This window comes from Chrysemys picta, chromosome 2 (assembly GCF_011386835.1).
Source record: "Chrysemys picta bellii isolate R12L10 chromosome 2, ASM1138683v2, whole genome shotgun sequence".
Lineage (NCBI taxonomy): Eukaryota > Metazoa > Chordata > Testudines > Emydidae > Chrysemys > Chrysemys picta.
Window position 1 is genome coordinate 161,569,590 of NC_088792.1, and position 16,800 is coordinate 161,586,389.

General features: G+C 42.1%; 1 protein-coding gene across 1 annotated transcript in view; it reads left to right on the plus strand.

Moving 5' to 3' along the window:
• Positions 1-1,404: 1,404 nt before the first annotated feature.
• KCNU1 (potassium calcium-activated channel subfamily U member 1) overlaps positions 1,405-16,800 on the plus strand; it is an 86,622-nt gene continuing 71,226 nt past the window's right edge. The window contains exons 1-10 of the mRNA XM_065582464.1: positions 1,405-1,575; positions 2,983-3,108; positions 4,243-4,304; positions 7,873-7,957; positions 9,818-9,929; positions 11,482-11,557; positions 11,919-11,994; positions 13,039-13,209; positions 14,817-14,908; positions 16,650-16,760. Coding sequence (XP_065438536.1) covers positions 1,405-1,575; positions 2,983-3,108; positions 4,243-4,304; positions 7,873-7,957; positions 9,818-9,929; positions 11,482-11,557; positions 11,919-11,994; positions 13,039-13,209; positions 14,817-14,908; positions 16,650-16,760 — 1,082 coding nt within the window. The remainder of the gene's footprint in view (positions 1,576-2,982; positions 3,109-4,242; positions 4,305-7,872; positions 7,958-9,817; positions 9,930-11,481; positions 11,558-11,918; positions 11,995-13,038; positions 13,210-14,816; positions 14,909-16,649; positions 16,761-16,800) is intronic.

Sequence of the window (16,800 nt, forward strand, 5' to 3'; positions counted from 1 at the left end):
TATTGTGCTACTCCTCTTCTGTTCTTCTCTCCTCTGGCCAAGGCCTGGCTATGACACCAACCCTTCAAAGAATCTTTCTTATATCAGAATGCAATAGCTTGCCAGCTATTAGCTAAGGAAATGCTGCCACCTTTGGACAGAAAGGTAGAATAGCAACTTCTCCTTAAGAACAGCTGTGTGTAGATCACAAGTTTGTCTCTGTCTCGTCCACCAACAGAAGTTGGCTCGATAAAAGATATTATCTCACCCACTTTGTCTCTCTCATAGCCTAGCATCAAAACAGCTACAAGAACACTGCAAGAAACTTTTCTAGTGTCAATCAGATCTGCTTCCCATTCTTTCCTGGATGGTTGTGAAACTGAGGTCTAGAGCGGAACTTAGTTTTTCCTTAAAATATGTTGATGAAGAAGTTTAATAAACCAGTCTTCAGACAGAAGATAAAGAGAGTTCCCTTGTTCAATTCTGGCCATCTGAGCCCTTTTCATCACCTCTTGTTTTAAAATACAAATGTCCCATTGTTTGTATTTCTCTTTGAACTGATGGACCCAGCCAAGAACTCTCAACTGATCACCCCTGCCCCAAATGTTATGGATGCCCCAAAGTTGAAGCTTTTCTGGATCCAAATTTGGCAAATAACCCCAATTTTTATGGCATTATTATTTATATTACAGTTATGCCTAGAGCTCCAGACTGAGATGGTTCTGTACTGAGAAACAGTCCTTGCCTTAAGGGTTTACAATCTAAATAGACAAGATGAACAAGGAATGGAAGAAAGGAAGGATTTTTCTCCCTGTTTTGTAGATCGGAAACTGAGGCTCAGAGAGACTGTGAGATGCCCCTTTTTTTATACTGTGCTAGAGCCAGCAATTGAACCCTGATTTACTGAGATCCAGTCTAATTCTTTAATCACAAAACCATCTTTTCTCTCTATACTAATATTATTTATTAAGAAGAAGAAGATCAGAGTTTGAAAGTAGAATTGTTTGAAAGATTTTCAGTGAAAAAGCTAGGGGTTATTTATGAAGTGAACAGTACTACAATGTGTCAAGTATCAGAGGGGTAGCCATGTTAGTCTGGATCTATAAAAAGCGACAAAGAGTCCTGTGGCACCTTATAGACTTACAGACGTTTTGGAGCATAAGCATAAGCTTTCGGGGGTGAATACTCACTTCATCAGATGCATGTACTACAATGTGTTATGACTGCAAAGAAAAATACACCTGTATCCCTAATAATAAGAGACATCTTTTTTGCATCTCCACCTCTTCTCTTCCTGTAATAGCAGTGACATCACAGTGCTGCATGTTGATAACGATGTCACAATGATACTACAAAAGCACAGTGTGTCTTAGAATGTCACAGCTGAGCAGTGGAGGAAGCTGAGAAAGAAGCAGGCAGAGGGAAATGACTAGTACTAACCTGCCTGAGAACAGAACCTTCTGTACAAAATATGCGCAGTTCGCTTTTATCCTCTCCTCTTTGTCAGTTTTCTTAGGAGGCCTATTCCTCATGGTAGCTGCCAGGATAGGCAAATATGCTTACAATTTCATCTCCAAGTACATTCTCAGCACAAAGGTAAATATAAAGTCTTCTTGAAGTAGTGCATGTTTGGGTGCTGACATGGGAAAATCTACATTTTGGAAGTCCTGGGCCTTTTAAATTTGGTTACAAAAGAAAGGGAAAGGAAACTAATAGACAATCAGACCTAAAATGCAGGTGTCTGAATATTGTGGTGGGAGGAGATGCTCACAGTTTTCTACCCACAGAATAAATCCGCATTGGGTATATGTTCTACTGATTAATAGCAATACCTATAGGACAAGAAAGAAGCCCGCAAATGTGGTAAGCTAATCAAAGTTAGATGATGCTTCAAGGACAATGAAAGTCCCAGTCCTGGGTCGTGTTGGGGTCACACAGAAGGGAAAAGCAAAGGGGTGAATCCTGCAGGTCAAATTAAAGCAATAACCCAGAGCTGGGATATTCCAAGGCATACGTGAGAGCAATGTTTAAATGATCCAGAGTTCATAGGTTGAATTCATTCCTGGCGCAAGCAGGAGCGACATCTCACAAACCCCATAGAAGATATGCTGGCTTACTCTTGGGTGAATTTGACCCAGTTTCCTCCAGTCCAAGGTTACAAAGGGCCATAACATAAGTGTTGTTGACATATGTCATCCATGAGAGCATAAAATACTCCCTCATCAGACAGGCCACTGGTCCAGGCAGTCCTGTATCCTATCCCAAACAGTGACCCAAACAGAAAGGCTAGCAAACTTAGCATAATGGATCTGGTCAAATTCATAGTGCTATGCATGGGGGTAAAATGTCTTTTCCATTCCCTGCAGGCAGTCAACTGATATCTTGAATCATGAAGTTTGATTACTCTGGAATACTGTTTACTCACATTTAAGTTGTGCAGTTATACGGCTTATTGACGGTGATAAACCTACGTGGCTGTTTGCAGGAAGAATACTTTCACTGCTTTCTTTTCAGAATAGTGTGTGTGCATATGAGTATTTGTGTGTATGTGTTCTGTGTGTTTGCGCTCAGGTGAATATTTGTGGGTTTGGGTTTGTGTGTTGTGGGTGTGGTTTGTGGGGGTTTGATTTTCTTCTGACAATTTGTTTTCATTAGACTCCAAACAGTTATTAATTGACTATGCGGTCATGTGACTACCATGTGGCAGAGGAGAAACTAACCTATATGCTGTTGTGATGTGACAGTAGGATTCTGTTACATCTGACCAGCATGACTTCTAGCAAAGCGAAGCTCAGGACAGCTCCGGCCACCTCATCCAAGGGAATTCTTCCCATTAGCTAACCTGGGAGAGCTGCAGACTAGGCACCATCTAGGTTTTCTTTCTAGTCTGCGTATTGTACTGGATGTATGTTGCAGGATCCCATTCAGTGGCTTTCATGATCCTAGCAAGCCATGTAAACTCTGGTACTTCCTAGGGTCCCAAACTATTTGTGTCACTCTTAGGGGGAGCACAAACAACGTGCTCAGTGGCTGCCCAAAACAAGGCAAATTTCAATTCGCTGGAAAGGAGCCTTCCTGGAGTCAGTGGAGATGATGCTGTCAGCTCAAACATGTGTGGGGCGTGTGCTGGTAAGTGGATTGGTTGGCAGGGTTTCATCCCCTGCTAGGGATGATAAGGTCAGTTGAACAAGTTTTCTGAGACTTTTGTAACAAAGTGAAAGTCCATTGGTGGTGCTCCAGTGAACCACACACAACAATTCACCCTTTTCCTCTAACCAGACATGATTGGGCTGGGCGCGGAATCTGAAAAGTCTCCCTAAGCAGAAGGAACGCAAAATGAAATGGTAGATATTCACAATCCTGGGGTTACTCCAGGTCAGGATGGAGGCAGATTGCTGGGTCAGGTTGCATAGTCACTCTATCCTGTGGATAATCAAAGGGACTCAGACCTCATGGCCCCTGTACTGGCAGTCTCAGTTAAGGGGGCAAGCACCCAACGGGTCAACTATGACAGCAATTTATTTTTTTATTTAATGTCACTCCACTAGACTGAAAGTACCTTTTCCTTCCATCAAAGACCTTCCAAAGGGTAATGATCTCTGTTCACTAATGCAGATGATGATGACTGCAGAAGAAATGCCTGTAAATGAAGTGGTCTAAAAGTTATTCCGAATTAATACACAGAGAAACTTGCATCTACCCAATTTTTTAATATACACAGATCCTTAGATGTACCTGGGACTTTATTGCAGAGTGCTGCGTAGATGTGCATACTGCTTTACATAATCATAAAAGAAAACACATCTCCCTCCCAGGATGCTTACAATCTAAGTCAAATAAACATTATGAACTAGACAAAATCAGGCAAAAACCTGGACCATATAGTACTGGGAAGAAGATCCATCAACAGTCACCCTTCATTTCCCCAAAATCTGGGTCAAATTACTGCCACTTGTCATCAGAACTTATTGCCTTACTTATCTGACCTTACTCTGTGTATTGGATAAACTGGCATAATACATTAGACTTTACTGCAGCTATGTCGATTAACAACATCTGAGAATCTGTTGTAACTGATCTAAATTAAAACCCATTTCCCACCTTTGTCACAGAGCTCAGGTAACTGATTATTTGTTTCCTGACTTTCTCCACAAAGTCACAGATAAATTCCACAGGGGATGCTTTAGACGTGTTTTTGGAATCTATGTCAGTTTCAGACAAGCAAGTAACATGACATCTCCTGCTTGATGCCTATGTTTTTAGGTGATACTGGTGTTCCTACTGAGTATTGGATCCCTCATCATTTACTTTATCAACTGTGCCTTGTAAGTAGAATCTAGGCATTTATCCACAATGTTTATTGCTTCCTTATACATGGGAACAAGCTGTAAAAGCCCAAAATGATATATGTTCTTAAAGGGTGGTCTTGTGTCTACAAACACAGGCAAAAGGAGCCTAATAGAGTTGCATACCCAGCTCCTGCTGAATTTCAATGGGAGTTGGATGCCTAACTCCCTTAGGCTTATTTGGAGATGATAGCCTTATTTTAGGGAGGAAGTGGCCTTATAGTTAAAATCCAAAAATGGGACCCAGGAGTCCTGGGTTCAATTGGCAAGTCTGCCAAAGACTCCCTTTGTGGCCTTTGCTGAGTCACTTAGGGCCAGATTTTCAAATCAGTTCCCACCTAAGTAGGGTGACCAGATGTCCCGATTTTATAGGGACAGTCCCAATTTTTTTCCCCTATATAGGCACCTATTACCACCCCCATCCCCCATCCCCTGTCCTGATTTTTTACACTTGCTGTCTGGTCACCCTACACCTAAGTAAAGTGGCCAGATTCTCCAAAGTACAGTGCTCAGCATCCTGGAGCTCCCACCTGGGCTTCTGGAAATCACTTCTGATCATCTGACCTCATTTCTGGGGATGGAGCATTTTTTACCTCTGACCCTGAAACTCTCTCTGCCTTAGTTCCCTTGCTGAAAAACAGGGATAGTGATATTTCCCTGCCTCACAGGGTTGTTGTAAGAATAAATGTATTAACAGCTGTGAACTGCTCAGATGCTAAGGTGAGGAGAGGGCATATAAATAACTAGATAGATAATAGAGTCTCTTATAGCAAACTCCAAATCAAGTTGGCTCCAATTAGGAGTTAAATGATCTTTTTTTTCCAACTGCTGGTGCAGCAAAGTCAAATAATATCAAGCTGACAAAATCCAGCTGCTTCTCACATCATCCACAGCAATAAAGAAGATAGCTGATTATTCTACTGATGATGCATCGGGCAGAATAGAATCCATCTAGTTTCTGCACAGCTGCATTTGATTGGAATTGCTAATAAGAGTGAATCCCATTTGTGTCCATAAAAATCAACAGATCTGATGTTGAGAAAGAAGGGACTATGTTTACATGCAGTTGCTGTTCTCAGGACAAGACAGTGTAGAAATGTAATTGTATTCTTTGTGACATGCTCTGGTCTAAAAAGTCAGGTAGTGATAATATCCTCTTTGAGTTATCCCATTGAAACTCACCAATGAGAAGGTTATTGTTCTAAAGAAGACTCGCACAACAGAGCTCTTGGTGTTCCTGGGCAAAAGGGAAAGAAAATGGGCTATACTTTAAAATTAAATGTTTGTAATTATATTGTAGTTACACTGTAGTTACAATAACTAATTACCACTTATTCATGTCACCAGAAGTTAACTACATTACAGAATTACATTTTATCATCTCTTTGATTTCATACTTAATATGTGGATTTTTAGCTTTCAGGAACATTCATTATATTGTATTTACACTATAATCACCCACTTAGTCATACAGTTAAACTTCCAGTTTTGCAAATTTAGTAATAATTAGAGGTGCAAGAAAGCATAACTAAAATGTAATTACACTGTAATTGCAGTATAAATATACTCACCGAATTATATAATGTAACCAGAAAAGGAAAACATCCCATGAACATTCTTCTGCTCAAATTTCCTTAAACTGAATTCTTTTTTCTTTTCCCCTCATGGACCTAATTTTTTTCCAAACAATCTTAGGGCCAGATCTCCATGTGCTCAACACCCACAATTGAGGCCAGATTTTCAAAGGAGCTCAGGACCCAATGTGTTGAACTCTTTTGAAAATCTGGCCTCTTATTTTGGTGCCCAAATGGGAGTTGAGGTCTTTTTGAAAATCTGACCTTTGTAAACAATTTGACAGAAATAAAATAACTAGACTGAGTAGGAATCCTACTGTGGCCTCAGCAATCTTCACCCAAATACATATATCTTACAGGAAGTGCTCAGGGGTAAAAAATATATTAGTATGTAAAGCCTCGTGATCAATTTAATATGCCACAGCAGTGTTTCTTTTCTCAACACTTTATTTAGACGGCTGCACAACACTGGGAAAATAAAATGGAATGTTAAAACAAAATAAATAAAATATAAAAGCTTTGGAACAAACTGAAGTGAGTTCAAACAGCAAGGGTAAACCTCAGAAGCAGAATTATACATCAAGTGCAATCCAATATTGTGTTTAATCCCAAGACATCAGAAACCTGCCAAACAGTTAGGAGTAGCTACAGAGGGAAAAGAGTTTCTTTTCAAGAAACAAACAAGTACTTTCTCATGGAGAGAATAGGATATAAATAAGAGTAAGTATACTAAGTTTTTAACTGGTTGACCTATAAGGCCAGGTTAGCTGGCCAGATCTCTCCAGCTAAGAATGCCCCCAACATGGAAGAGTCTTCAGCTGGCGCACAGCCAGCTCCTAAGGCAGCCCTCACAGCCAACTCTGGCATAGGCGGCATGCCAGAGATAGCAGGTGTGAGAATCTAGTGCTCTCTCAGGGTGAAATCCTGGCCCCACTGAAGTCAATGGCAGCTTTCCCATTGACTTCAGTGGGGCTATGATTTCACGCTTGGGGCATGTCTATAGTGCAGGTGAAGGTGTGATTGCATCATGCATAGGCATACCCCTGGCTAGCTTTAAGCTAGTTAGAGTGGGTAACAACTGGCAGTTCAGGCTTCAGCCCAGGCTAGCTGCCTAAATTCAAGTCTGCCGAGGAGCCAGGGTATGTACTTGGTTTGCTAGCCCACGCTGAAGCCTGTGCTTCCATGTCTTCACAACTCCTGTTATCTGCACTAGCTAGATTAAAGCTAGCACAGGTATGCCTACCCATGACACAATCACACCTTTGCTTGCAGTGTAGACATACCCTGCAAATAAGTGTCTTATAAAATGGTATGAAAATGAAGATGTCCAATAAATTTGCCTGATTCAAAAAAACAATTTAATCTAACTCACTAATGTTAATGCAAACCTGATATTTTATACATCCCAACTCACTGAGAAAGCAGAGATTTAAATTGCTTGGTGTGTTCTTAACCTATGGTTTGGGAAAATTCCACAACCAAAATGAAAGCCAGATCAATGGCCATTGCAGGTTTCTGTATTGTCTATAATGGATGTTGGATCAGGACCTAAATGTGTAAATGGGACAATGACATCATGCAGGTACACACGCATTTCAACTTTGTTTGTGTTAGACTCTGCCAGTGCCTCTCTTACATGATGGCACTACAGATGAGTATGGATTAGATTAGGGGACTCAAATTTTGGGTCCCATTCCCAGCTCTGCCCCTGATTTCATGTGTGAATTTGGGCAAATCACTTAATCCCCGTGTCTCATTTTGGTTCTGATCCAAAGCCCACTGAGTTGAATGGAAAGACTTATTGACTTTAATATGCGTTGGATCAGGCTGTGAATCATCAAAAATATGGAGGAATAATCCCTAATTCACAGGCATCTTGCAAGAGTTTAATAAATTAGTTAGTCAAGCATTTGGAGATTCTTGCGTGAAAAGAGCAATGTCAATGCAAATGATGATGACTTTTCCTCCCTTAGCCCAGTAGAGCACTACTTCACAGACCACACGCTTTCTATAGATATGAGCTTCAATGCATTCTTCCTCTTCTATTTCGGATTACGGGTAAGGGCACTTTACAATCAAGCTGAGTTAAAATAATAAGTACTTGGAAATAATTTAACAGCATGAAGGAACATGAAGGGACTATTTCTCCTCTCACCACAATATGAAGCAGGAATTAACTCAACTGAAATCAATGGGATTACACCAGTATGGAACTGGCATGAGATCAGAATCATGTCTCAAATTCCAATATGTAAGCGAGACTGGACATTTCTGATAGCAAGAGGGAATATGTCCTAATACCAGTCCAGGGGCATCATTACAAAGGGCTAGGTTTTGATATCCTTCATCACATAGTATGACATAGTATGTGACATTACTCCATACTAACCAAAATAGTGAAGTAAGTCATTATTTGCCATGAACAAGGTTATCAGAATCTCTCCCCAGCGTTGTTAACTATGGTGGGATGATGGTCTGATTGTTATGTTACTGTACTGGGTATCAGGATCTGGGTTCAATTCCTAACTTTGCCGCAGACTCCCGCAGTGAGCTTAGGCAAGACATTTCACTGCTCTGTAAGATGAGGATAAAAATACTTCCCTACCTCCACGGGTGTTGCAAACTAAGTGTCGTAAGAGTTTGTGAGGCTCAGGTTCCATGTGATGGGGCGGGGCCATATCAGTACTGAGATAGATGTATCCCCTTTGTGAACCATGTTGCTGCTAATTAGGAACATAGGATTTGCCATACTGGTTCCAACCATTGGTGGCAGTGAGGAAAACCCGATGTTTCAGAAAAAAGTGAATCATTTCTTAATGCGGCAGACTGACTGTTCATTAAAGAAACTTCCTTCCTGTCCTGACAGCAATGTCTGTGCTCTGAAGCATGAGATCTGATTGCCTTAGCTTAGCTTTTGTAGCCAAGGTACAAATCCCCGAATCGGGCCCCGCGCCTAAGAGGGCTCCGCGCCCAGCCAGAGTGCGGCAAGTCCCACAGCCCCGCTCCCGCAGCTGGAGCCCGGCAAGTCCCGCAGCCCCTCTTACCCCGGCTGGAGTGCGTCAATCCCGGCGGCCCCGCTCCCCCGGCCGGAGCGCGGCAAGCCCCGCGGCCCCTATACCCTGGCCGGAGTGCCGCAATCCGAAGTGCCGCCGAAGACTCGGAGCGCCGCCCGGTGAGTACAAGCCCCACGAGTCGGGCCCCGCACTTGCTAAAGCCGGCCCTGGGTACAAATGTTACCAAGGCTCATAAGAATTTTCTGTCTTTCTGTTTTTTAATCTGTTTTTTCCCTCAACCTGATAAATTCTTAAACCCTTCTGCAGCTCCCACTGTGAACAATGTGTGCCTCGCCCCTAATCCTCAAACCATCTAGTCAATTAGCTAGATTTCACCTCCATTCTCCCTTGCAAGGAGTGGATCATAGTCTGCATTTGTTAAAATACCATTGGTTGCACTGATGTGAAATGCCCTTAGTTTTTGGCATTAGAACTCTGGCAAAGTTTTTAGAAAATACGATTTTCCTTATGACAGATTTGGGTAGTGACGGCTGTGGGTTTTGCCAAACATTGGATTTTCTAGTTCAGTGTCATCGGCACTTAGATTCCATGAGAAAAAAAAAGATGGGTAACTAGATGTCAGTGGAGATAGGGAGTTCATCACTATGACTGTGAGATGATGGACCAAATCCTCCTGTTTAAATTCCATTCTCCACTGAAGTCAGTGCAGTTCAGCTATACTAGGGATTAAGTTGCTGCCAGCTGCCCAACCTTAAAACACTGGGAAACGTTCATTGGGTGCCCACAGGGTGGAGAGAGAGAGAGCGGAGCTAGCTGCATTCTGCAAAAGAAGCCTAATTTCTGCTCTGATGTGCTTCAGTCTCATACCGTCCTCATGCTCTTTGACTTTGCCTGTTTTCTGTAGTTCATGGCAGCAAACAACAAACTGAGATTCTGGCTCGAGCTCAACTCCATCGTGGACTTCTTCACCATCCCTCCAATTTGTGTTGCCTTCTATTTAAAGAGGAACTGGCTTGGTAAGTAGGACTTGGAGATCTAGTTCCCCATTATTGTTATTTCACATCTTGTTCCCAGGATTATTTTACTTCGCAGAGGTGAAGGTGTCTTCTTATCTTGACTTTCCTGCACTATGGAAACTGCTGTTGTGTGAGTGGGAGCAGAATAAGGCCCTAAGGGTAAAAGCAGCCTCTACCGTCTCCATGAAGAGAACTGGCAGGAGTCCTATGCACCACTTAAGTTCTGCTTCAGCCATGCTTATCTGTCTGTCTAGCTTTTAAAACCATGCCCATTCAGCATCTGAGCCTCTGGATGAGGTGTTCCTCCCACGAGGCATTCAAATGGGAGAGTACAGTGCTTCCACTATGGACTGATTTCCGTGCCCATTCTGTGGTGAAATCCTCAAGGCCTGGGCCTCATTTACGCCTCACAAAGGGCCTCACAATACATACTGGGTCAGTCCAATGGTCCAACTAGCCCATTAACCTGTTGTCTGACGATGGCCAATGCCAGGTGCTTCAGAGGGAATGAACAGAACAGAGTAATGTATTGAGTCCCCCTGCCATCCAGTCCTGCCTTCATAGGGTTGCCAATCCTCCAGGATTGTCCTGGAGTCTCAAAGAATTAAAGATAAATCTTTAATTAATAAATTTGTTAGTCTCTAAGGTGCACAAGTACTCCTGTTCTTTTTGCGGATACAGACTAACACAGCTGCTACTCTGAAATCTTTAATTAAAGATTATGTCATGTGACAAAACCTCCAGTAATATGTCCTACCACCTACTTTTGGGATTGAAGGTTTAGAGACACCTGGAGCATAGGGTTGCATCCCTAACCATCTTGACTAATAGCCATGGATGGACCTATCCTCCATGAACATATCTAATTCTTTTTTTATCCCAGATAAACTTTTGGCCTTCACAACATTCCCTGGCAATGAGTTCCACAGGTTGACTGTGCGTTGTGTGAATAAATACTTCATTTTATTTGTTTTAAACCTGCTGCCTATTAATTTCATTAGGTGACCCCTAGTTTTTATGTTGGGTAAAGGGGTAAATAACACTTCCATATTCACTTTGTTTCACACCATTCATGATTTTATAGGTCCTCTATCATATCCCCCCTCAGCTGTTTCTTTTCCAAGCTGAACAGTCCCAGTCTTTTTAACCTCTTCTCAGATGGAAGCTGTTCCATACCCTTAAACATTTTTGTTGCCCTTCTCTGTACCTTTTCCAATTCTAGTATATCTTTTTTGAGATGGGACGACCAGAACTGCACGCAGTATTCAAGATGTGGATGTACTATGGATTTATAGATATGGGAACTTCAGTCCTTATATTTTTGTATAATACAAGCCCTATCTTGAGGGCTTGTAAGTTGAACTCAAGAGGCACATGGTCCTGGAGCCAAGTTTGATATGACATTGGCTACAGATAAAAACAGAAGTGTGCATGTGTGCTTACACACACACACACACACACACACACACACACACACACACAGAGAGAGAGACATGGTCCTGTTGCTAGACATTATTTTTCTCTGTCCTTTTCCTTTGCTGTTTTCCTGCAGGTCTGCGGTTTTTGCGAGCACTCAGATTGTTAGAACTTCCCAAAATATTGCAGTTTCTCAAGATCACCAGGACGAGGTAAGTCAAAGTCTGGTCAAGTGATGTCTGCCATGTATCATTATCTCCTGGCTTCCGTATTTTGGCTGGCTTAGGAAATGGAGGAAGTGGGTGTAATACATTGCTGGACAATTCTGATCCAGGATTCCATGTGGATCTGTGTATTGCATCTGGCCCATGACCCTGAATCTGAACTGTGCAAACTATTCCATATCCAACTCTGTGGCTCTGGCTGATCTATTAAGAAGGAAGAAGGAAAATCAAAAATATTATGCCCAGTCGGAGGTCTCTTGCAAGAGGCAGATGGAGTCATGCAGGCGGTTGAAACTGTAACATAACTTATGCAATGTCTTTAATGAGCTTTTCCCCCTCCTATCCTCAGTAATTCAATCAAGCTGTCCAAATTGTTAGCTGCAGTTCTCAGCACCTGGCTCACAGCTGCAGGATTTATTCACTTGGTATGTACAGTTAGTTCCACATCCTTCCTGGATAACCATAAAACAGTGCTAAGGGATTTTCTCTTTGTACATTTTGCTGGGGGAATGTAGACGTTGACTAGGGAGAGATGGGACAGGAGTAGATATTGGTCTGAAAGACCACTGTAAGGGTCTGTCTATATTACAGAGGTTGGTCCAGCATAGCTACAAAGCCATATCTATGCCAGCATAACCCCATAGGGTAGACAGCCTACATCAGTGGAAGGGTAGGGGCACTGCCTCCCCAAATGATGGTAGCAATGTTAATGGAATATAGGACAAACAGGGAAGCAGTTTCTTCTTAGCTGCCCAGTGGCAAGCTGTGCCTTGGCAGGGGACAAGGGTGAGGTGGATTCAGAAATTAGTCACCCAAAGGAGTAGGGTACTTCAGGGGACAAGGGTGAGGTGGATTCAGAAATTAGTCACCCAAAGGAGTAGGGTACTTTAGACATCAGCTCAAATCCCTAATGCAGACGTTTTGTACCTGAGCAAAGCAGAATTTACACCAACACAATTTGCTTGGATGTGTTACCAGATTAATCTGCACTGGGGAAAGCCCCATTTTGCACTGCTGTCGCATGTCTGCATCAGGGGGTCACATGGGTAGCTATGTGGATGTAGCTACAACAGGGCACATTTCATTTATGTTCTTTCTGGCAAAGAGGTTCCCCAACCCTAGCTCACGGGGCAGATGAAAGTGAGGGACGTAAGCCCTATTATATATTTATATATTGGAACGGGGCAGCTGGCAACTCATCCAACTGGTATATCAATGGCAAAGGATTATTATGACTCTTGCTAGGAAATAAGCAGCAGATCCTATAGCAACAAAAGTGCTTGTTTCATTCATGGGAAAATAGAGAGAGAGACAGCAGCAAGATTTGCCACTCAACCAAACCTTTCCAAGAGGCATTGACTCTTTCAGAATGGGCTGAAATGTATCCATGACACACTCATTAATTAGAGATGGACCTGAACCAAAATCTTGGATTAAAACCCTTTCCTACCCTTTTATAATTCTGGCAGGTGGAGAATAGTGGAGATCCTTGGGTCCACCATCAAAATTCCCAGTCCCTGAGCTATTTTGACTGTTTATACTTGACAATGGTGACCATGTCCACAGTTGGCTTTGGCGATGTTGTGACTAAAACGTCCTTGGGTCGTATTTTCATGATTTTCTTCATCATCGCTGGTCTGGTAAGAAACCATTATCTCCTTTCCACAAGTGGCCAGTTCTCTGTTGATTTGAATGCCAACATGCCAACACCAAAGCTCAGGGTTCAGCATTTCTACTGTGATAGATGTTGGCATGACTAGCAGTAGAGCAGGGAACGGCATTCACTTGCCTTTCTCACCATACAAGAAGCAGGGGACATTCAATGAAATCCAAAGGTGTCAAATATAAAATGGCTAAAAATAAATATTTTTTTTCTGAACAATGAACAATTAGTCGGTGGAACTTACTGCCACAAGGTATCATATATATCCATCCCTTTTTGAATCCTCCTAAGCTCATGGCCTTTATCTATTAACAAGGATACCCAGGATTTTAATAGCAAAAATTTTGCAAGTGTTTAATATATTAACCCTCATGCTTCAGGGCACAAGCTTTGACTAATCAGAGTTAGGAAAATATCTTATCTATTTATATGTCACTCATCACTGTTGTATCTGATCACCTCATAATCATTAATGAACTGAATCCTACAACAGCCCTATGAGGTAGGGGACTATTATCCCCATTTTAAAGATGAAGAATTGAGGCATACTGGTAGATTAAGTGATTTGCTCAAGGTCACATAGGGAGGTTATGGGTGAGGTGGGACTAGAACACAGGTCATCTGACCCCTAGTTATATACCTTATCCTCTAGATCATCTGTCCACCACTAGAGTAGGCATCTGGAGGGTGTGTGTCTGTGTGGAGAAGTTGCCCCCTCTCATAATTGCCTACTGCAGGGATTCTTGTACTTCTCTTTGAAGCAGCTTGTATTGGCCAGTGTCAGAGCTAGGATACTGAGCTAGATTGACCCCTGAAATAAGCAAGAAAACTCCTGTATCGCACATGTACCCAATGGGCATTCCCCCAGTCTTTATGATGACTGTAGGACTATCAAGCCTTATTGTGAGCTTCTATAATGACTCACAATTTAGGGTCTGAAATTTAACATGGGTGGGTTAGATGGGGTGTTCACTCCACACCACGCCTGAAGGGGTTAACGTGGCTCAGAAGAGGACTAATTAACTTAGTAGGCTGCACATAGGGGGAGACTTAGGCTTCCCTGACAAGCACTAATTGAAGATGGACAGCAGTCGATGAGGGCTTGTATAAAACCAGGGGGCTTGTATAAAACCAGTCACTGTCTGGGCCTAGTGACAAGAGAAGGCGGAAACCCAGGGGGAGGAAAATCCCTGGGATTCTGACCCCTGACAGAAAGGTTTACCCAGAGGGGTGGTGGAGAAGAAAGCTGCAGAAGGAGGGCCTGGGTGTCCTAGCCACTGGGGAAGTGCAACAGTCTTGAATCGGAAGACTGCCTGGAATGGCAGCTGGTCTGGTGAGACTTTGTTACCCCAGAAAGGGAAAACTATACAGTGATCTGGCCAGAGGGCCAAGCCATGAAGTGGAAGCACTGCAGCTTCTAGAGAGCAAGAGGGGCCATGGCATGAGCGACCAAAGGAAATGGGTGTCAGAATGGACAGAACTAATCCCCAGACACAGCCGCAAGGGGATGCAACGAGAAGTACCCTTGGACAATGGGAAAAGCAGAGATGTCTCTAAGCAGGATTGTATTTCTTGACACTCTAGGTCTTGTTTGCAAATTTTATCCCTGAAATTGTGGATATCGTTGGTGGCAATCAACAATACCAAGATTCGTATGAGATAGTGAAAGGGAGAAAGTAAGTGTGATTGTTTATATTGTCTTTGATCTGATCTGTAACCTAACTAGTAAGCTTCTCTTTGTTTTGCAGAGGAAATAAGGAATGATATGAATCTTCACAAAATAACTTGAGCCAAAGCCTGAAACTTTCTATCTTTCTACCCATCCATCTTGGCCCTCATCACCAAAGTATCTGAGTGCACTAGTAATCTAGTCAACAACAGCTCTCTTCAGGATGAGCTTTTTTTCTAAGGATATGTCTATACATACAGCGCTGCAGCGTGCAGTTGTACCAATACAGCTGCACTGCTGCAGTGTGTGTGGTGAAGACGCTCGATGATGAAGGGAGAGAGCTCTCCTGTTGGCATAAAAAACCCACCTCCGCAAGCGGAAGAAGCTACATCGGCGGGAGAAGCTCTCCTGACACCATAGCACTGTGCCCACAAGTGCTTATGTCAGTGTAACTTGTGTCACTTGGGGGTGGTTTATTCACACCCCTGAGTGCCATAAGCTATTTCTACACTACAGCCTATATTGGCATAACTTAAGAAGAGAGGAAGTATAAATTACAGATAGATGAGTCCTATCATTTCAATTAGCCCATCCTTTTCAAACAAAGCAGGATTGTTCCTGTATATTCTTCAGTGCTTAGGCCATTCTATTTTTCAGTAAAACCGGTTGACATTTTTCAAATTTCAGCGAAAAATGTCATTGAAATTTTAAAATATCAACCAAAATGGGGGGGGGGATTGTCAGTAGGTCAACATTTTTCAGAGTTTGAGGGTTTTTTTATTTTTAATTAAAAAATAAAAAGGAAATATGTCCGTTAATTTGCCTTGACCTGTTTGTCAACCAACTCTGTTTTTCACTGACTCAAGTGATGGAGCTCCCAGCATTTCCTTGGGGGAGTATCCCACTGTATTAAAGAAATCACTTGTAACATTTTCTCCCTGATATTCATTTTAAATTAGTTTTGGCTTAATTTTACCTCATTACTCCTAGTTATACATTCATAGACTGAGAGATTTTAATGCTAAAAGGGACTAGTGTGATCATCTACTCCAACCTCCGGCGTGACATAGAATGTTACCCAGTAATCTTGTATCAAGCCCATAACCTGTGGTTGAACTAGATTATCTCTTTCCGAAAGACATCTCTTCTTGATTTAAAGGTTTGAATTGACAAGAGTCCACTATATCCTTTGGTAAATTGTTGCAATGATTAATTACCCTCACTATTAAAAATGTGCATCTTATTTCCAGTTCAGAATTGTCAAGCTTCAACTTCCAGTTATTTGGATTTTGTTATGCCTTCGTCTACTTGACTAAAAAATCCTTTACTACTTGATATCTTGTCCCTGTGTAGGCACCTATAGACTCTGATTAAGTCACCTCTTAAACTTCTCTTCAGTATCCCCCAAACTCTTCCTAAATGAGTCCTTTTCCCCTTTGGTGTCTACACCATTTGAATACTTGTAAAGGGTTATATATCCCCCTTGTTTACAAAATAACTCTTCTAACCTACAGGATCATGATATATAGAATCACAATCACAACTACAGATACAAACAAAAAGGCTTCCACACAACTTGAGTTCCAACTTTGTTGCCATATTTACCCAGGACCACACTCTGTTTGGAACTCTGTATAGAACACAGAGACATCTCGTGGCTAATTAATTAAACATACAATGCCATGCTTATAATAAGCACTCTACAGGTTTCAAACATAACAGAGAGTTCTCTGAATCTCTTTCTGTAGGTACATTGTTGTCTGCGGTGATATCACTCTAGAGAGCGTGACAGCTTTCTTAAGGAACTTCCTGGCCCAGGACACGGGAGATATTTGCACTGAGATTGTCTTTCTGGGAGAGTAAGTATTCCCACTAAACATTTCAAAGTCACTTCCTAAG